This window comes from Cricetulus griseus, chromosome 6 (assembly GCF_003668045.3).
Source record: "Cricetulus griseus strain 17A/GY chromosome 6, alternate assembly CriGri-PICRH-1.0, whole genome shotgun sequence".
NCBI lineage: Eukaryota > Metazoa > Chordata > Mammalia > Rodentia > Cricetidae > Cricetulus > Cricetulus griseus.
Window position 1 is genome coordinate 150,291,988 of NC_048599.1, and position 22,419 is coordinate 150,314,406.

General features: G+C 42.2%; 1 protein-coding gene and 1 pseudogene across 7 annotated transcripts in view; one reads left to right on the forward strand and one right to left on the reverse strand.

Moving 5' to 3' along the window:
* The window catches only part of Golga1 (golgin A1), a 50,691-nt gene that overhangs the window by 12,547 nt on the left and 15,725 nt on the right, over positions 1-22,419 (reverse strand). For all 7 annotated transcript variants that reach the window (XR_003486827.2, XR_003486826.2, XM_027423642.2 and 4 more), the window contains 9 exons: positions 21,452-21,484; positions 19,226-19,354; positions 18,562-18,731; positions 17,991-18,102; positions 11,829-11,954; positions 9,726-9,821; positions 9,266-9,361; positions 7,087-7,236; positions 6,116-6,211 (listed from right to left, as the gene is read on the reverse strand). Coding sequence is in view for 5 of the 7 variants with exons in the window: in XM_027423642.2 (XP_027279443.1) it covers positions 6,116-6,211; positions 7,087-7,236; positions 9,266-9,361; positions 9,726-9,821; positions 11,829-11,954; positions 17,991-18,102; positions 18,562-18,731; positions 19,226-19,354; positions 21,452-21,484 (1,008 nt within the window). In the remaining 2 variants the exon portion in view is untranslated. The remainder of the gene's footprint in view (positions 1-6,115; positions 6,212-7,086; positions 7,237-9,265; positions 9,362-9,725; positions 9,822-11,828; positions 11,955-17,990; positions 18,103-18,561; positions 18,732-19,225; positions 19,355-21,451; positions 21,485-22,419) is intronic.
* Positions 13,134-16,049, forward strand: LOC103160254 (annotated as a pseudogene).

The window sequence follows — 22,419 nt, forward strand, 5'->3', positions numbered from 1 at the left end:
CAGGACACAAAGAAAAATGAGTGCTAACCTTTGCCAAGACAGAATATGACAGTCCTTCAAAATTCCTACTTCATAGAAAAGTCTGTCAGATATTTTAGGCATGTAGGCTGAAGATGGAGGCCCCAATGTTGCAGAGGAACTTTGACTGTCCAGGCAGCCAGGTATCTCTGTTGTTTCAGTTTTGAAAGTTGCTTGCCTTGCACTTCCTTCTTGGGTCTTTGGAGTTGAAGACTAGATAGACATAGTTTTCTTTGGTTATGATAGAAGGTAAATTAGGCTGAGCCGTGGTGGCGCATGCCTTTAATCCCAGCACTCTGGAGGCAGAGGCAGGTGGATCTCTGTGAGTTTGAAGCCAGCCTGTCTACAGATCAAGTTATAGGACAGGACAGACTCCAAAGCTACAGAGAAACCCTGTCTCGGAAAAACCAAAAAAACAAAAACAAAAACAAACCAAAAAAACAAAAACAAAAGAAGGTAAATTAAGATACAGAGCTTTGGAATCACCAAGATAGAATAAATAATGGAGTAGTTTCTCCAAATATGTCAAACACAAATGGACTGAACATTGTAAATACAAGTATTACCTGATAATTGTCCTTATTGTTTATAGTTTTATCATGTTAGAGCTAAAACCTTTCCTTTTTATTTAGACAGGAAGGGAGAAATATGGAATAATCTTTTTGTACACTGGTGAAGATTTGTCACTTGGATTGGTTTAATAAAAAGCTGATTGGCCAATAGCTAGCTATGATTTTCAGGGCAGGGAGGACACTAGGAAGAAGAAAGGCGGAGATGCCAAAAGTCACCAGCCAGATGCAGAGGAAGCAGGATGTGTAGGAGATAAAAACAAGCCATGAGCTTTGGGGCAGCACATAAATTAATAGAAATGGGCTAATTTAAGTTATAAGAGCTAGTAAGAAACAAGCCTAGCTATTGCCAAGCTTTCATAATTAATAAGAAGTCTCCGTATGTGGTTATTTGAGCAGTACAAGACTGCTCCTTCCTGAAGTCTACTTGGTCCTCGCATACATCCTTTTATACTGGCAGCAGCAATTTTGTCCTGAACTAGCAGCTGTATACACTTTGCAGTTTTCCTAACACTTGCTACCCAGTTGTTCCACCATTTCCTTCCTACACACTAGGACAGCTGTGCAGCACCCCATCCAAGGTCTGTGTGGTAGACATATGTTTCCTTAATCTAAATTTAATAGTTACAACTTCCTTACTTTACCCCTTCTCTGAGGGTCTGAAGATGCCCTTGCAGTTGCCACCTTTGTGGTATCTTTGTTCTTCTTTAAATAGAAATCTTCTATTGTGTCATAAAATATTACAAATTGTCTTGTGACCCAGTGACTTGTTTTTGTGGCTGGATTACAGATTTTATTCATCAGCCTACTACACTATTGCTTCTTCTAAAATATGGACACTATCTCCCCCCGCCCCCCAATGTGTAAGATTCTTGTTTTTAACAATTCGGGTTTTGAAATCAAACCAGCTAAGTGTGAAAACAAGTTCAGAGACACTGAACATGTGACACTTGTCCTCATTTGAATCCTGCCAATGAATTTGTCACCCAACATTGTGGATTTCAAGAAGAGACCCATCTCCTGAGTGACCCTCATGGGGAAGTATGTATCCACAGGCTTTCTGTGGTAATGGAAGCCCAGTGTCATCTTCTGCGAATAATTGCTGACAGCATCAACAGTAGTCTATTTCCTGACTGTAAGTCAATCCAAAGCTACTATTCTCACAGATGTTAAAAAAAAAAAAAAAAAAAAAAAAGAAAAAAAGTGTCCCTTTTCATTCTGCTTTGAGACACGGTCCTACAATGTGGCAATGGTGGCCTTTGACTCAGCATTTTCCTGCCTTTGCCAATTTGCTTCACCATACGCTTGCTAACCAGCTGAGAATGTCACCTTAGAATACTCTCTCAATTCAAATGGCTGGCATAGCTCTTGCCTTTTACTGAGCCAAGAATGACAGCCCAGACAGCAGAGCTTCTGGTGTCTGCACATTAGTTTGCTACAGCTGCTTTAACACATTACGTTGAACTTATTAACATGGTTGACTATGTTACTATAAAGTCTGCAGGCCTTTATGTACACTGAGCAAACACTGCCAACTGGGCTAACTCCCTAAGAAGGACTTAAGCAAGATATTAGCAGACTGTTCTCCCTCAGGAGCTAAGCCCTTTTCCTGCCTCTCCAAGCTTCCAGAACTGGGGCCTCAGCCCCAGGCCCATTCTTCCATCTTCAAAGGCAGCAGTGCATCAGTGTCTCTAAATCTCCACTTGAATTTGGGCATGGTAGCACAGGCCTGTAATCCTAGCACTTGGAGAGGGTGGCAAAAGGATCACGAGTTCAAAAACAGCTTTGGCCAGTGATTTTTTGAGGCAAGTCTTGGCTATGTGAGACTCTGTTTCAACCAAAACCAAAATACCTCTACTTGTTTCTGCTGTCACATCATGCCTTCTGTCTTGTATGGAATCATTCCTCTGTCTCACTGAGGACTTTTAATTATTTAGGGCTCACCCAAATACACTAAGGAGAACTCTCCACGCAGCTGCAGAGCCTCCATTTAATCTTACCTGCAGACTTCCCTTTGCAATAAAAGATGACTAAGAATTAGGATGTGCATACAGAGTGAAGGCTGCCCTTCAGCTTCTGCCCCTGCCTCAACCTCTGAGTACTGGGACGATATAGCATGTACCACTACACACACAATTTCAATTTCACATTACTCCCCCCACCCCAAGACAGAGTTTCTTTGTGTAGCCCTGGCTGTTCTGGAACTCACTCTGAAGACCAAGCTGGCTTTGAACTCAGAGATCTACTTGCCTATGCCTCTGTCTTCTAAGTGCTGGGATTAAAGGTGTGTAGCACTATGGCCTGGCAATATACTTTTACAAAATATATTGATATAATATTATGGGATGTTTTGTTGTTATTATTGATGCTTTTTTGAGGCAGGGTCTCTAGCCCAAGCTGGCCTCAAACTCCCTAAGAAGCTATGAATTAGTTCTCTCTCTCTCTCTTTCTCTTTCTCTCTCTCTCTCTCTCTCTCTCTCTCTATATATATATATATGTATATATGTATGTATGTATATATATGTATTTATATATGTATGTATGTATGTATGTATGTATACATACATGTATATATTTTTTTGGGGGGGGTTTCAAGGCAGGGTTTCTCTGAAGCTTTGCAGGCTGTCCGGGAATTAGCTCTTGTAGACCAGGCTGGTCTCAAACTCACAGAGATCAACCTGCCTCTCCCTCCCGAGTGCTGGGATTAAAGGTGTGCGCCACCACCGCCTGGCTTAATTGTTATATTTCTTGTAACTTTATACCTGTAAGACATATAGTAATGTTTCAGTTTTCATTCCTGACTTTGGGTATTTGTGCCATTTCCTTTTTTTTTCTTAATCCACCTTGACTTTCAGTTTTAACAATTCAGTTCAGTGAATCAACTTTAGGGACTGGCAAGATGGTTAAGTCAAGTAACAGTATTGACATCAACCCTAATGATCTCATCAAGTTCTGAGACCAGAGAACAACTTCTTTCACTTGTTCTCTGCCCTCTACACCCATCACCCCCCCCCCAATAAATGTAGTTTAAAAAAAATCAACTTTTGGTTTCAATGATTTTTTTTTTTTAATGACAGACTTTACTTAATCTCTCTGTGTGTGTGTGCGCGCGCGCGCGCACACACACATGGAAGTCAGGGTTGACCATCACCACCTGTCACCTTATTTTTGTGCCTGACTGTTTTTTCTGTTTTTGAGACAGAGTCTCATTATGTAGTCCTGGCTGGCCTGGAATTCACTCTGTAGACCAGGCTAGCCTCCAACTCAAAGAGATCCGCCTGCCTCTGACTCCCAAAGGCTGGAATTAAAGGAGTGCACTACCACCCCCCCCATTCCTTTTTTCCTCTCCCCTGCTCCCTTCCTTTGTGTCGTCTCTCCCCCACCCCCCACCCCCCACTGGCTTTCTCTCTGTGGCCCTGACTATCCTGGAATCCCTATGTAGACCAGGCAGGTCTTAAACTTAGAGATCTGTCTGCCTCTGTCTCCTAAGGGTTGGGATTAAAGGTGTATGCCACCACTACCTGGCAGCTATTCTGTTTTTCTAATTTATATCTACCCTAATCCACTGTCCTAACTACTAGACTTTTCAGTTAAAAAATTACCAGATATGTCCTAGACACACCTGTGAATGGTGGTATCTCTATGTGTACAGTTACCTCAGTGGCCAATCCCCTGGGCAGGTGGAATTTTGGTCTCCAAAAAACAATTTTGGTTGTCATCAGTGGGCTGGCTACTGACATCTAGTGGACAGAGACCAAAATACTCCTAGAGTCCCAACAATGCACATCTGCTGCAAGGTGCCTACAACAAAGAATCTTAGCTCAAATACCAATAGTACTGAAGCTATGGAACTCTGAGCACCATAAACCAAACCTAGGAGTCACTCCAATGCCCAGTTCTCTCTTTTCCACCCTGCAAACTGTGGCAAGTCCTAAATGTTCCATGGCTAGCATTCACCCAGAATCTAAATGTGTCTTCCATATACTCAATTAATAAGGCCATCCTTTCCTGCCCATGTTACTAAAAGCTTCCCTTACAGAAATTAAGAGAAATTCCTTCAAAGCAAAAACTCTCCCATGCTTTTCTGCTCAAATCCTGTAATAGCTTTCCATTATACTTCCTAATTACTGTTGTGTTCTGTACTGGCAGCCCTGTTCTCCCTACCACTCAGCTTTGGCCACACTGGCCTTCCTGCTGTTCTTTGAACAGAACAAACCGTCTTCTGTCTCAAAGTCCTTCCTTGAAATGTCTACATTGCTGGCCTCCCTATTCATATCTTTTGCTGAAATGTCTTAGCCGCCTTCCCTTCGACTCTGTTCTTCCCACATCTTCGATTTTGTTTTCCTTACAGCATTTGCTACAATTTGCAACTAATTTACTATTATTTCTAGTTATATGCTCCATGGGGGAGGGACTGACTGACTTTCCCAGCACCTCCTATGATGCCTGGCAATTAGGGGTACTCAGACATCGGCTGATGGAATAAAAACAAAACAACTCACTCCAATTTTGGCTTTATGGTGCAGGCCTGTAACCACAGCTACTTGGGAAGCTGAATCAGGTTGACTGCAAGTTCAGGACACTTCTCTGGGCTACAGAGAAATTTAAAACCAGCCTAAGCCAACTTAAACAGAAAATGATAAATATATAATTTATCATTATAGTGGTTATTTGATATTTTATTTTAAAAAGAAAATCTGATTGCAAGAGACATGCTTTTCATGATGCAGTACCATTGCTGTTAGTATCCAGGCATCTGTACTGTCCTGTCCTGTCCTTGGGGTTCTGACAGGGTATAGCCACTAAGAGTACCACCTGTGCATATTCACTATGTTCCCTTTTACAAGGGCCCTGCCCACCTTCCATCCTTCTTTCTCTTTGTCTGTCTGTCGTTGTTTATAGAAAGTCTGCAAAGGCTTGATACCAGGACCAAACTGGACAAATATTGTCATGACTTACCTCCCAAAGGTATTATGAAGGGCCCAGGCTGCCTAGAGGGCAAACAGAACATGGGCATACAGTTCTATCCAGGGAACAACAGGACTAAGATCTGATTAAAGCACCAACTTCACAGAAAAGACAACAACCCAGCACTGTTCACTTCTGTACAAGGTCCCTAACACACACACCCATACCCTCCCCACACACACCTGTTAAAGGACTTCTTTATGTGTCCTTTTGAAAAAACAAATCAGAGGAGTGCTCTGACAGCATAGCTTTCAGTCAGTTGTTGACAAGACATGGAGGAAGAACTGGGCTTTGGGATGGAGTGAACAGCTAAAGGAGACTAGCCCAACCTCTAACTTATGGCACTTGGATTGATTGCCCTCAGAGCCTCAACAGCAAAAGAAGAACAGCCTTCCTACTCCTGGGTCACTGGGAACACTACAGCAGATAATTAACAGAAGCACTGAAGCAGGAGCAACACCTATTTCCTCTTCAATGTAAGTGTAGGACTTTGATCTGCTCACTCCAAACATATGTGACAGATAGGAACTTCTGTAAAATGGATTCTATTAAATAAATACCTTTAGTTTCTTAAGTTCAAATTGGTGATGTTGTAAAGAACGTTCACATTCATTTCTGCTTTCTTTAAGGGCCATATTCTCCTGCTGCAGCTGTTGCTGTAAAGTGAGCAAAGCACATGTAAGAAAAGGTCTTCCCAGCCATATCTCTCTAGCATGGTCCTTTTGAAATGACCTTTCTTGGGCTGAGGAAATAGCTCAGTTGGTAAAATAGTCAGAGAGGTATGATGCTCTGAATTCAGATTCCCAATACCAATGTGGGAGAGAATGGTGGATCTCTAGGGTTCACTGGCCAGCTAGTCTAGCCCAATCAGTGAGATTTCATCTCAAACAGTAAGGTGGAGAGCAACTGGGGAAGGCATCATACAGAAAAATGACCCTTTTTTATTTTGGTCACTATAAGAGTAAGCAACGCCGAGCGCTGGTGGTGCATGCCTTTAAACCCAGCACTTGGGAGACAGCAGCAGGTGGATCTCTGTGAGTTCGAGGCCAACCTGGTCTCTAGATCGAGTGCCAGGATAGACTCCAAAGCTACACAGAGAAACCCTGTCTTGACAAACCAAACAAACAAAAAACAGTAAGCAACAACGTGGGGACAATGAAGAAAAACCCTAAAAATCTCCAGGTGTCGGAGAGTAGCTCAGTGGTATGGCCTATGCCTACCAGGTGTGAGGCTCAGTCTCTGGATCTTCTCAAGGAAGAGTAGCATGCTTCTTAATACTTTAAGACCCAGAGGATCATAGGAAGAAGTAGCCACTAGGGAGGAACTGGGAAAATCTAAGGAAAATCAGGAAGATGTCCTTGTGGGAAACCCATCTGCTGTGCAACTCTAAAAAGCAATGTTTTCACTTCCAGTCTCCTGAGCAGGTTAAGTCCTTCTAGGAAAGAAGTAAACTGCTCTCTCAGTGGTTCCCCAGCCTAGAGAGGCATGATTCTGCTCAATTGTAGTGACACAGTGCTCTGCATGGACTCACCATTTCCTTCTCTGAAGCTATCTTGTTGGCCACCCGTGTTTGTTCCAGAGCTTCAATCTGGGCCTCCAGAGCATGAGTGCGTTCCCTGCATTGCTGCTCCAGGGAAAGAACCTGCTGTTGGGAAAGGCTGCTTTCTTGGTTTTTAGTGATCTGCAGGAAAACCAGAGGACAGTTAGCCAAGACACAAAGATTTCAGAGTAGTACTGATTTCTGGCTATCTAAAACTACCTTCTTTGACCTCTGCTGCCCTGAGGTGGCTTCAAACACCTGTTCTACTATTGCTGCTGCATTTGGCCTTCCCTGGAAACTGAAGCCTGGCATTTGCCCTGATGCCACTGGTACATGTAGGGTGAATACTGAGTACCACCCTGTTTTCAGATATGGGCATCCGTCAGCTATTCAATGGACCTCTATGGTTGAGGTTTTCCTAGGGGAGGCAGGAGAATGAACTGGCGAAGAATAGGGATACACATGAAACTGATGTGAGTGTTGTCACTCTGAGCTTACCTCATCTACAGAATGAGTATGATATGCAGTGACAGTGTGCTGCAAGGACTAAGTAAAAAGCATTCTGCACAGGGTCAGGGTTACCACAAACAGGAAACCAATGCTGGCTGCTTTCATTTCTCCATGTCCAATTTATTAGCCCACTCAGGGTATGATGATTATCCAAATGCTTCAACCCATTTTTTTTTTTCCAATCCCAGTCCCCTCTCCTCTTGCTCCCCCCACAGCCCCCAAGAAGAAAAGTTAAAGTTGGCAGATGGACCGTGGCTTTTTGCATGAGAGTAGCCACCTCACCTCTCATTTGCTCCTCGGAGAGGATAAGGCCTCCCCTAGGAGGTCTACTAAGTCTGTCCCATCATCTTGTTGAGGCAGGACCAAGGCACCTCATCACCCCGACAACCCTGTGTGTAGGCTGGGCAAGGTATTTCACCATACAGAATGAGCTCCACTAAGTGAGTTTGTGCATTACAGTTAGATCTTGGACCCACTGCCAGTGGCCTCATATATGGGCCCAGCCACACCATTGTCACCTATATTATGGGAGTCTAGTTCGGTCTTATGCAGATTCCCCATTTGTCAGACCTGAGTCAGTGATCTCTCACTAGCTCAGGTCAGCTGATTCTGTGGTTTTCCCCATCATGGTCTTGACTCCTTTGTTCATATTATTACTCCTCCCTCACTTTGATTGTACTCCAAGAGCTTGGCCCATTGGTTAGTTGTGGATTTCTGCATCTGTTTCTGGAAGAGAGTTCAAGCTTCTCTGGGGTTATGGATTGTAGGCTGGGTATATTTTGCCTTATGTCTAGTATCCACTTATGAATTAGTACATACTATATTTGTCTTTCTGGTTCTGGGTTACCTCACCCAGAAGAGGGCATCAGATCTCATTATAGATGGTTGTGAGCCACTATGTGGTTGCTGAGAATTGAACTCAGGACCTTTGGAAGAGCAGGCACTGAGCCATCTCTCCAGCCCCCCCCATGATGGTTTTTTCTAGTTCTGTCCATTTGCCTGCAAATTTTAGGATGTTATTGTTTCTTACCACTGAGTAGTACTCCGTTGTGTAAATGTACCACATTTTCTTTATTCATTCTTCAGTTGAGGGGCATCTAGGTTGTTTCCAATATCTGGCTATTACTAATAATGTTGCTATGAATATAGTTGAGTAAATGTCCTTGTGGTGTGACTGTGCCTCCTTTGGGTATATGCCCAAAAGTGGTATTGCAGGGTCTTGAGGTAGGTTGATCGCTAATTTTCTGAGAAATTGCCATACTGATTTCCACCATTTTTTAAGAGGGTCTCGCTATGCAGGCTTGGCTGGATGGAACTCACCATGTAGACTAGGCTGCCTTGAACTCAGAGAGACCTGCCTTCCTCAGCTTTGTAAATGCTGAGGTTAAAGGAATGTGTCACCATATTCAGCTCATGCCATGGTTTTGATCTGTTTTCCAGAGCTAAGCTTTGAATTCCTGAGGACCCACCACAGGGCAGGATCATCACTAAACTACAAGTTAGTCCATGGCTCTGGGTAACGCTGATACTTCAGGGTAATCCTCCCACCCTTTCTGTTCATGTCGAGTAGTGATACCATTGCAGACATGGACACACATCTGGGTCATCTGCAAAGGTGTTAAAGGAAAGCACTGGAGCCTGGCACATAGTGAACACTTACAAGCTTCTGGATCTGGGCTTCCTGGGCAACCACAACATCCCTGCTCTGGCTCAGCTGCTCCTCAGTGGCCTGTAGGCTTTGCTCTAGATCCTTCACCTGAGGGGAAACAGAAACAATCTTTCTATTTACAAGAAGCATGGCTTAAAATTAGAAACAAGATGTAGCTGCACACACTTGTAAACAGCACTCAGCAGGTGGAGGCAGAAGATCACAAGTTCTAAGCTATCCTTTCTTACATTATGAGTCTGAAGCTAGCCTAGGCTACAGGAGATGGTGTGAGTGTATGTGCACATGCACACAAGCCAGCAATAGGTATCATATAAAAATGGCATATGCCTTTAATCTCAGCAGAAGGAGGTAGAGTTGGAGGCCAACCAGGAAGTTCTAGGTCAGCCAGGGCTACACAGTGCCTTCCAACCAGGTTATATCCATCACAGCCAATACAGGAGTGAGGTCATACCTGAGTCTCCAGGAGATCAATGGCCTTGGTGTGGCTGTTCCTGGCAGCCAAGAGCTGCTGCCTAGTATCTTCTAGATTCTGTTCGGCAACTGTTCTCTGTAAGTTAAAAGAAAGTAAGAGAAAGTTGTGAAAGTTGTTTCTACATTTAGTGAGTATTTATTGATACCAGGCATTGGAGACACAAATAGATAAAGCTATTTCAAATATAGAGGACATACAAATTTGGCACAGTCCTTGTTTCCTAAGCTGGGACAAATGACTAACAACAAAAGCATACACTAGAAGCTGGGTGCATTTATTTAATCTCAGCACTCAGGGGGCAGAAGCAGGCAGTTATCTGAGTCTGAGGACTGCTAAGGCCACATAAACTTTTTTTTTTGTAAAAAAAAAAAAAAAAAAATGGGGTTCCTGTGTTCACAGAACTACAGCTCCTCAGAAGCCAAGTGATGATGGACTTAGGTCAATAAAGCAGACTGTGACACTGGGCAAAAGGGTCAGATGATGAGGAACTCTTTAGTGCTGCCAAAGTTTTATTTTATTTGCAGGCAGAAGTTTTTCAAACAGATCTTTCAAAACCTGGCATTAGCTTTATTGGGAAGGCTGGCTAAATGTGAGACCTTACTCTAGACATGTTCATGTCAGCATTTCTGAGAAAAGGACTAGAGATATATGCTTTAAACAAACTCCCAAGTAATTCCCATTCACTCTTTAATAGTTGATTATGGAACAACTATTTCATTAACTATTTATGAACTATTTCATGATTTCATTAAGTTTGACAGAATACAAACCCAATTTTATAGAGAAGACAGTACAAAGAGATTAAGTGACTTGCTTTAAGTCACAATGACTAAACACAAGATACAAACACAGATGTTTGCCTCTAGAAACCAACTTACACATTAGAATCCATGTTATACTTAATGTAGATGTTTAAGGGAATTGTGGAAGATGTTCAAGGGAGTGAATATGCTCAGAAATACAGTTTGGGAAGATTAGTTTTATAGGAGTGATAAAGGTGAAGGAGAGACAGGTGCTGGGTGGCCAGCCTGGAGACATCAATGCACCTTCAGTTAGTGATGGACCACTGCAGTGGCTGGAGAGAAGCTCAGCTTGATAGACAGTGGAGTCTACTCTAGGATAAGCTCAAGGCTCATGGCTTTGTCAACTTTGTCATGATGAGGCCAATCACTGGGCTACAAAGAGGAGAGAAAGTTTACTATGGCATAAGGTCAGTCTGTTGAACAGCTCCCCCAGCCAAGGAAAACCTATGATTCGAGGTAGTTCTTGATTAAACTAAAGTATTTGACGATAATTTTCCTTCTCAGAGAGAGAGAGAGAGAGAGAGAAAGAGAGAGAGAGAGAGACGAAAGAGATGAGAGAGAGAGATGAGAGAGAGAGAGAGAGAGAGAGAGAGAGAGAGAGAGAGAGAACACAAAAGGGAGCAGTGTAACAAGACAAGACAGTCTGGGTACATCAGTCATCATATAGCTGTGCAAACAAAAGCTCTCCTCTTCTCTGAGAAACATACAGGAGACACATGCTTGGCTTTTGTTTTGAGACAGGGTCTCCTGTAGCCTAGGCTACCCTCAAACTCACCATGTAGGATGACCCTAAATTTCCTGATTCATTTGCTTTGACCTTCTAAATTCTGGAATTACACCTGGTTTATGCAGTGCTGGGGACTGAATCCAGGACTTTTTTTTTTTTTGGAGACAGGGTTTCTCTGTGTAGCCCTGGCTGTCCTGGAACTCACTCTGTATACCAGGCTGGCCTCAAATTCAGAGATGCACTTGCCTCTGCCTCCGGAGTGCTGGGATTAATGGTGTGTGCAACCAAAGTTGCAGGGAACTGTCATCTAACCCTTCAGATCAGAAACTCAGAACATAAGCAACATCTGGCATCACCATGCCTTTTTAATATTGGCCAGCATGTGTGGACATTACCTTTTTTTTTTTTTGGATTTTCGAGACAGGGTTTCTCTGTGTAGCTTTGGAACCTATCCTGGCACTCGCTCTGGAGACCAGGCTGGCCTCGAACTCACAGAGATCCGCCTGTGCTGGGATTAAAGGCGTGCGCCACCAACGCCCGGCCGGACATTACCTCTTTCAAGAGTTCTTGTACATGATCTTCTCCGGATAAATTCTGTTCTAATGCCTTTTCCAAGGATATAAGCTTCTCTTGCAAATGTGTGATGATTTTTTCTTTCTCTTGAGTTTCAGCAGTGGCCTGCAAGGGAAAGCAGAGCCCTCCTTAAGTCCTCTTTAGACCATCAGCCCTCTTACCTCTCTTCCCTGCCCTGTTTTGTCATCATGCTTCTCTGAAATCCTGTGCTCAATCACATCACAGAAAAACATGCAACTAAGAAAGCTTTCCTGAAAATGGGGGCAGAGATGCCATATGTGAACCAGCAACATTAAAGGAGGAGACCTACCACAAGAAGCAAGCACCAGATGAGACCAAGTGAATCAAGAAGCAAGCATGATCACTTTAAACACCCAATAATCTGGGAAGAAAAAAAACTAATCACTCTCCTGGTAGAGGGAGCAAGACCAATCCCATTGAAGAAGTTCCCTGAAATGATCTTTGGAATTGCATTCCTAAGGCCTTAGATTCAATCCCTAGCACTGACAATAAACAAATACCCCAAACCAGAAAGCCATAATGTTTGTTCTTGGAAATTCAAGAGCTAGGTACAACAGGGACAAAGCTGAGATAATTCGAAAGGCCAACAAGAGAACTTCTGAAACAAATGATAGGAACTAACAGGGCCACTGTGAGTCTCACAGCTTGGCATAAGAACAACAGTGCCCACTTCAGCTTGACATTCTGTCAATGAATGGAATGATGATGGTGACAGAATGAGAGTTGATTCCTTTCATCACCAACAATCACCAAATGCTGCTCGATGTCAGATCTGAGAATCCAGGAAGTACTGAATACACAGCACTCAGCTCTGTAGTGGAGCTTCCTCCACTGAGGATGCCCCCTTTTTTTTTTTTTTTAGTTTTTCAAGACAGGGTTTCTCTGTGGCTTTGGAGGCTGTCCTGGAACTAGCTCTTGTAGACCAGGCTTGTCTCGAACTCACAGAGATCCACCTGCCTCTGCCTCCCGAGTGTGGAACTAAAGGTGTGCGCCACCAACCCCCGGCTGAAGATACCCATTCTTTTCTCGAAGTAAAGTGCAGGGCATCAGGCTTTCACAAAGGGGTGTACACCCCTCACATTCATTCTGCTCCCTTACATTCCCTGTTTATACTTCCATTGCTCCAGTTCAAGCCACAGACATGTTCAACCTGGGTCAATCTCTCCTCAGGAAGATGCAGCTCTGAATACAAGTTTTGGAAAAGTATTTGTCATTCTCAACTGTTACCAGTGAAAGCAAGATTGAGCAGGAAGACTCTGAAGAATGGATGCACAACCACATAATTTAAAAACTTTCGTCAGGCCTAAACATTATCTGTTGTCTTCCAAGAATATACAGGTTCTGACCCACAGAAGTAAGAAGTCTGCTCTCTGGAAGTAGAGACGGATACCTAGTCATATAAGAAACTGTAATGTAACATACTCATCCTGTAAGACAGTGATATACAAAGTGCTTGAGAAAGCAAAGGTAGTAGGGATCAACTATTTGAGATGTTTGGTGGTGTACTGTCTATGATCTAATAAAGCTTGCCTGGAGATCAGAGCGCAAAGCTAGACAGACCCATAGAAACTGGATAGTGGTGGCACATACCTTTAATCCCAGGACTCAGGAGACAGAGGCAGATGGATCTCTGTGAGTTCAAGGTCACCTATTTAGGGCTACATAAGAGTGAACTAGTCTAAAAGACAAATAGAGTTCATGCCTTTAATCCCAGCACTAAAGAGGTATATAAGATAGGAGCAGGGTCTCAGAGCTGGCATTCATTCTCCAGCCATGTTGAGGACAGAAAGGCAATTAGTCTCCAGTCATGTTGAGGATTTGTGAAGCCAGATCACCCCAGTCTGAGAAGAGTTGGCTGCTTTGCTTTTTCTGATCTTCAGCTTGACATCTGTCTTTGGGTTTTTATTATTTGTGCTACAGAGATGCTCAGACTAGGCCTCCCAAACAGGCATGTTCAGGTGCACAGAGGCAGGAGAGGAAAGAATTGTGGGTAGAGAGCAGCACAAAGGTTTGTCAAGTTGATGCAATTTAAAATCATGCTGGAATAGAACTTCAATGAGGGATCATCTGCATCAGGTTGGTCTGTGGGCATGTTTGAGGGGGACTGTCTTGATTATACTAACTGATATAGGAAAACCCAGCCCAGTCCTTGGCTTTAGGTCTCGGGCTATGTAAGTATGGAGAAGGGGCTGAGCACAAGTGAACATGCATGCATTATTTCTTTTTTCTGTGGACTGTGAATATAATGGTCTGCCACCTTCTCTTCCCCTCAATAACAGACTATGTGGTAGATTGAATAAAGATGTCTGATGGGCGGTGGTGGTGCACGCCTTTAATCCCAGCATTCAGGAGGCAGAGGCAGGTGGATCTCTGTGAGTTTGAGGTCAGCCTGGTCTACAGAACAAGTTCCAGGACAGGCTCCAAAGCTGCACAGAAAACCCTTGTCTTGAAAACAAACAAAATGTCTCCCACAGGCTCATATATTTGAATGCTTATTCATCAGGAAAGTAGAATTATGTGAAAGGACAAGAACCTCCACAACAGACCCTGTCTCCAAAAACAAATAAAAATGGATTTGTGTTTTTTTTTCCCCCTTCTTTTAAGAAAGAAAAAGAGAGGGGAGTGGGAGGAGAGAAGGGAGGGGGAACTGGGATTGGAATGCAAAAATAAATTAAAAAATAAATAAATTAATCTAAAAAGAAAAAGAAAAAGAAGGCTAGCAGGGTGGTGAGGAAAGGAGACTTGAGTAATGTGGCTATTCCCTGCCACCCAGAGGCGCTGGATGCTCTCCTCTCTTGGGTGGTGGTCAGAGCCCTAATAGCATCCAGCACCTCCAGGGCAGAAGACCAAGGCAGCTCTTTACCTTCATTGTGTGAGTGCTCCCCAAATAAATACTTGATACTCGTTTTATCTGGGTGTTCGTGAACTTCCTTACTCTGCCCTAACTGAACCCACAAGACTCTGTTGGAAACTCATCAAGGAGTGCTGGGGCACAGAGACAGAAGCCGCCCAATTGTACTTCCTTCTTACCCAGGTAATATTATTTTCCTTCTCAGGTCTTTGATGAAGTTAAAGACTAGATAGTCACTGCTATTTATCCTCTCGTATCTTACCTAGGGCATATTAGGTATAAGACTTGAAACTTTCCAGGATAGGACAGCAACTAGAGTGATCTGTGTAATATGGCCTAAACATTTAGTATGTATTTCTTGCTTGATGCTGATCTTGCTGGTTGTGGGTCTAAATTCGTGTATGTATGTTTTTACCTTTCTTTCTCCTGGACAATACTTGATATCTGTTATTATTGTATACAGGTTTTTTTTTTGTGTGTGTGTGTGTCGTTAAAACCCTCTTATTTAGACAAAAGGGCGAAGTATAGTGGGAATCCATTCCACCAATAGTTTGGGGGTACCAGCCTTAGGGTGTGGCTTCGGTGTGCGGACACGATCCCTTATAAGAAAGAGAAGGGTTCTGTCTGGCTCTCTCTCTTGGGTGAAGGTTGGAGACCTGAGAGCAGCATCCTGTGCCTCCAGGGCAGAAGACCAAGGTAGCTCTTTACCTTCATTATGTGAGTGCTCCCCAAATAAACATTTGATATTCTTTTTATCCAGGCATTTGTGAACTTCCTTGCTCCACAGGTCAGAGCATCTGGAGGTTCATCTCCTCCAGGATCTGTCACAGCCACTAGGACAAGGGCAAAGGGAAGAATTTGCCATTTTCGGAGGAAGACAACAGGTGGTTGCTGGCTATGAGGATAATGTACTTTGGATCTGGATTTGCTATATGTTTCTTTATAGTAAGGCACCAGCTAATTAAGAAATAAGGATGCTTCTTAATTCATCCCTTTAACAGACATGAAGAATGTTTATAACTGAAAAATGGAGCAAGTTCTGGAATGCTTACACTAGATAAGACTGTAAATAAACTAATGACAGAAAACAGAGAGGGAAAGAGAAAGTGAAAGTGAAAGAAAAATAGAAAAATAGAGAACATGAAGTTGAGCAGGTAGGGAGGGGTGGGGGAATCTGTGAGGAGATGGAGAGGGGAAAAACATGAGCAAAATATATTGGAAGTGGCTAGAGAGATGATTCAGCAGTTAAAGGCAATGGCTGTTCCTCCAGAGGTCCTAAGTTCAATTCCCAGCAACCACATGGTAGCTCACAACCATCTATAATGGGATATGACACAGTCTCCTGCTGTGCAGATGTACATGCAGACAAAGCACTTATATACATAAGATACACAAATAACCTTTAAAATACCTATAGTATGGAAAAAAGAGCAAGACAGAATAGTCCTTCAGGGCTGAATGAGATGGCCCAGCAGGTTAAGGCACATACCAGCAAGCCTTATGACCTAGTTTGATTCTTAGGACCTACATAGCAGAGGGAGAGAACTCACTACTGTGGGCTGACTTTATTTATATAAATAAATTAATTTATTTTTGAGACAGGGTTTCTCTGTGTAGCTTTGGAATCTGTCCTGGAGCTAGCTATGTAAATCAGGCTGGCCTTGAACACACAGAGATCCTCTAGTCTCTGCCTCCCAAGTGCTGGGCTTAAAGGTGTGCACCACCATGGCCCAGCAAACTATTTTTATTTTATTTGCATTGGTGTTTTGCTAGCATGTATGTCTGTGTGAGGGTGTCAAGATCTTGGTGTTATAGACAGTTGTTAGCTACCATGTGGATGCTGGGAATTGAACCTGGGTCCTCTGCAAGAGCAGCCAGTGCTCTTAACCATGGAGCCTGTGGATTGACTACTAATCTATACACATACACTAAATAAAATGTAAAAAATAATGAATAGTCTTTTATACTTAGTTACTATTGTTCATCTATCTGTTCTCAGAATTTAACAGAGGCCTATAGTTTTTGCCTACTGGGCAATAAAATGTCTTTCAACAAAATGAGAAAGAAAACTAAAACATGATTTAAGTCCTAGTATAACTGAAGCCATGTCAGTGACTGTTACATTTTCTTCTACTGTGGATTTACTAGGTGGTACTTGAAGACATAATACTAATCTTCTTTAATGTGATAGGGACTGAACTCAGAACCTTATGCTGAGCAAGTGCTCTATAGCAGCACTATACTTCTACGCCCATAAGACATGGGTAGAACAAACAAATGACACATTTCATATGGGTACAATGAATGAGTGGCACAAGCTTTTAATCTCAGTTATTTGGGAGACTGAGATTGGAGAATTCTAAATTCTAAATCATTCTAGCAACTTAGACCATCAATCAAAAACAAAGCAAAACAAATAAATATTATGCTTTGAGAATTCCTGTTGGGATGCTATTTTATTTTATTTTTTTAACCTCTTCCACTTCTCTAAAAAGAAAGAAAGAAAGAAAATAAAAAGAATATATAAAAATTGGTGGTTTTACATTGTTTTCAAAGCCAGCCTCTGATGGGGGAAGTACTTCTGTGTATGTTTATCTTATTGATTGTTAAATAAAATACTGTTTGGCCAATGAGACAGCAAGTTAGACAGGACTAGGAGTCAAAGAGGATTCTGGGAAATGTAGTAGAGAAGTGGTGATCCAGGCAGGAAGTGACATAGCAGGGAGACTCATATTTAGCAAGGAAAACGGGAAGTATCCCCCTTTCCCCTCCGTTATTCCTCAAGTGGATCAATGTGATCCACCGGCAAGGAGGGATGCCAATAAGGTGTCCGATAAAATAAGTCTTATAAAATATATAGATGTATGATAATTGAGACTTAGCTAACAGATGAGAATCCTAGTCATTGGCCAAGCAGCATTGTACCTAATACAAGTTTCTGTGTATTAATTTGGGTCCTAACTCGGGCAGGCAGCTGGCATAAAGCGCACATGTGGCAGTGGGGCCTGGCGACTTTTGGCGGAAAGATTTATCGTAACAAGCCTCAAATGTCTAGGTCCAGTAAACCTGTGTTAGGTTCTAAAGTCTGTGGACTACAGGTATGTGCCACCACACCTGGAAATACTATCTTTTCTGTTGAGCAACCTGGGTAACTGAGTAGCTGCTTCACATGAGTGCAGCCTGGCTAGACCAGGAAGTAGAACACTTGGTTCACACAAGAAATACACACTCCAGCAGAAGGATATTTCTATTCATGCTCCTGTGCTTACCTTTTGCAAATCAATGGAAAGCTGCTGAATGAATGCTTGCAGTTCTTGTTCCTTTTGTTCCAGGACTACGATCTTATGTTCTGCAAATGCTTTTGAAGACATCATGCGATTTCTTCATTGAAAGAAAGCAGAAAATGAGTAAATTTGGTTATTTCCTATATGACACACTCTCCAAAAGAAGAATGCACATGACTCCTTACATTTCAGGGTGCAAGTGTTATTATAGCACACTGTTTATCTTTGTGAAAAAGCTCCTTGGCTTTTGGACGCACAAGTAGGAAGACCACCACGGTCTAAGTAAGGAATCCTGATTAGTCTGAGTACTAAATAACATTACAGCTCAAATCAGATTATTGTTATGCAGGATTGGAATAGACTTGTGCCTATCCAGGTGAGGGGAGAGCCAGTGCTGGGATAGTTTGGAGGACCCTAGGCATGTAAGGACAAATCCAGAAGCCTTTGCCAGCACTAAGATCAGAAAGTGTTATGATAAGCACTGGGGACATGTGGGTAGACTACAGCAATGCTACACCAGCACACCTCTCAAGGTCCCCACAAACCAAGCAACAACCTCTGTTCTTCCAGCGTTGAGCAGTGTCTCTGCAATTCTTCTATCCGCTGGTTTAAGTCAGATGACATCTGATTAGAAGTTACCAACTCCTCCTGAGTGCGATTCAGCTCTCTGGTTCGTGCTTCCAATTCTTGCTCCATTTTTCCTAAGGTTTCTTCTTTTTTTAAAAGCTGATAAGAAGACATAATGTCCCATTAGGCCACCATAAGAAACACAATTTGAGTAGATGATCAGACCACTGAGATGGTTCAGTGGGTATAGGAACTTGCTGCACAAGCTTAACCACCTGAATTCAATCCCCAGATCCCATGATGCAAAGAGAGAATGGACTCCTCAAAGTTGCCCTCTGACCTCCACATACACGCTGTGGCATAGGTATAACCTTGCCTGCCCCCCACTAACCCCCATACCCCCACATAGAGAAAAAAAAAGACATTTCTGGAGGATAAGAATTGGGCTTAATGTGTAGCACTTACACAGATAGAAGGTAAAAAAAAAAGATACATTTCAAATAGAACTTTTCCAATTAAAAAAATTTATCTGAAAACACTGCAATGTGGTTAGTATGAGGGCGTTTATAGTCATGAATGTGATGACCTCTTGAGGCATAAGGACTCATTGCTTCATGGTACTATTACTGAGCTTCTGAAATAGAAACACCTACCATGTGCTTTACTTTGCTGATTTCCTGTTGCTGGAACCCCTCTAGTTCATCAATTTCATCTCTCTTTTGAAAAAGGCTCAGGCTCTGCTTCTTCATTTCCTGCAGCTGAGTTGTCAGAAACCTTTTATCCTGTTTGCAAGAAGACACCAACTTAGGCAACCCAAGTATTAGAAATCAGTATTGTACAAGCAGAACATTTAAATTAGTTTTTAAATTGAGTGTCTGCAGATACATGCGTACATGCCATAACACATGTGATAACTTGTAAGTTCCAGGGATCAAACTCAGGTAGACAGACTTGGCCACAAGAGCCTTTCCCCATCTCTCCAGCCCCCCTGACATTATTTGAGACAGGCTTTGCTATGTAGCAACTATCTGCCTATGAAGCCCAGGAAACAATGGTCCCAGCATAATCATCTCATCTCTGTCTAGTCAAGTGGCTCTCTTACCTTCTCAGTGCTAAGCCTTGAAAAATGTTCTGTTTTCCCCTGTTTTGTTAGGCAGCATTCCCAATGTGACTACAGGGCCAATCAGGGCCCACCCCAGAAGCAGAAAACAGAGTCAATTTAGGGACTTTGAGAATGGTTTAATAAAAGGACTTATCAATGTTGTGAGAACAGATACCTATAGAAGTAATATAGTAGTAACTGCTGGCAAAGGGCACTAAAAGGAGGGAGCAATTATGAGAAAAACCATCTCAGAATGGACCATCTGAACCAATAGGCCAATGGAAGCTTAAATTTTTGACCATTGGATAAAGAAAATCCAAGGAACCCCATGTTGATAAAATTGAGAAATAAACATCTGAATTATACTCTTTCCAAGGTGTTCTCAAGTGGCCACTAAAAGCCAGAAGGTACCAAGCCCAGGTGATGCAGCAGCTATCAGCCTTCTGGTACATAAGGAAAGGATTGAGGGTAGAGAAAGAATATAGCAGGAAGGGTAACAAAGGATACCTAACCATCATGTCCACTAAGGAAGCATAAGAGGAAGGCTGTTGAAGTCAGTCCAATTACCCAGTGTCCTGCTTCCAGGAGGTACTATCACAACCAGTACTGTGAGCCAGTACTCCTACCCCCTCTCTTTCCTTCTGCTTTTCTGGGATTGAAACTAGAACCTTCCATAGAAATAGTCTATTATGCATCTTTAGCTCTCTAAAGACATATGGCTGTTCTTAACAATTGAATGAACAAATGAATCTGACTTGTTGAACTGAAAAGGTTACATTCTATGTCAATTGCCAATGATGGAACACATAGGGAAAGCCCCTAAACTTTGAATCCTGATTGATGGAAAAATGTAACTGTAAGTTGGCACTGTTGTTTGTGGGCTTTTGTGTTTAAATATTTGCTGCAATGAGTGTCTGGTAACGCAGTCAGTTCCTGAGTCTATGCTGTGGTCGCTCCTTTTTAATTTTCCTTCTTGCAAAACAAAACAAACAAACAAAAAAGAAACTAGAACCTCAGACATGCTAGGCAGGCACTCTACTACTAAGCTATATGCTCAGTTCTTTTTTAACTTTTCTTTTTTTCACAATATGTGAGATTTGTTTGTATTCATGTTTATTATTTGTGTGTGTATGTATGTTTGTGTGAATGTGGACACAGGCGTGCCATGATATATATGTTTGGATCAGAGAACAACTTGTGGTGATGGTTCTCTCCTTTCACCATGTGGGTTCTAGAGATTGAACTTAGGCTTATCAGGCTTGTCAGCAAGCACCTTTACATGCTGAGCCATCTTGCTAGTTCCTACTTCTAATTTTAAAAGAATTATGGTGACTGACTCAGTGGTTAAGAGCTCTTTGTACTATTCTGGAGGAGCCACTTTGTTTCCCAGTACCCATGGCAAACAGCTCACAACTAACTCTGACTCCAGCTCCAGGGGGGGCCAATGCTTCTGGCCTCCATGGTATGTAGTCACAGAGACACACATAATATATGTGATTTTAACAATCAATCTTTTTTTTTTTTTTTTAAATAAGCTTTTTAAAAACTATTTACTTACTTTACCTCTGAGTCATCTCTCCAGTTCCTCTTTTTACCAAGTGGTTTGGGGTGGTCTTGAATGTACTCTGTAGTCAGGGCAGGCCTTGACCTTGCAATCCTCCTCCTTCAGTCTACCAAGTACCAGGGTTACATGCCTTTACTAACTAAGCCTGGCTGCAGAACACATTTCGTAAGCCCCAGAGATAATGCTAGTAAGCACACAACAAAGATGACTAACCTTTTCAAGCTGGTCCATCTTTTCTGACCATTCCTAGAACAAAACAAGAGAAGTACAGTTTCCAGGGAGGAAAATCTACAGTATTAAGATTCTCAGAAAACAACTTGCTCCTAAAAGCTATCAATCAACCAAAAAGGGGAATGATAAACAGTAACACAAAAGCAAATATATATCCATAAAGTTGGTTAAGAAAGCTAAATGTCCTAAAAGAAAAGGAAAGTGCACTTTACATAAAATTCTAGAACACAGTGTAGCCTGCAGGTGTCCACAATTCATCAGAGTCACCCAAGAATGTTCTATTACTTCCTGAGAGTGGGCAGTTAAGAATCTACTGAGTTGGGCCACACGACTGATATTTAGACATCAGCTTACTGAAAGTCTAGTGGAGCATGACCAACAAACAGTATTTGGTAATAATCTGCTCCCTTGGCTTTATTCTCTGGTGTATGAAAAAGGAGAGGGGGAATTACACTACTTATTCACAAACTACAGAATACAAAGAAAAGAACATTGGTATGAAAGGCCCAATAGCTGCTCATCAAAATATACTACTTTTAAATTGGTTTCTTATATTTACATACACTCAAACCACAGATATCTATTGGGTAGCTGTAAGTGATACTTTTATATTTATACTCTAAAATAAATAAATAATTTGTCTATAGGATTACCACTATAAAACACTGATGCTTACCCTAATTTAAAACACTACTGACTAGCTGGGCATTGGTGGCTCATGCCTTTAATCTCAATACTCAGGAGGCAGAGGCAGGAGGGTCTCTGAATTTGAGGCCAGCCTGGTCTACAGAGTGAGTTCCAGGACAGTTAGGGCTACACAGAGAAACCCTGCTTCAAAAACAAGCAAACATACAAACAAACCAAAAGAAACCTAGTAACAATCATAAAAACAAACACTACTAAATATATCAAACAAAGCACACCCCATAGTTACTATAATATTATTTTTC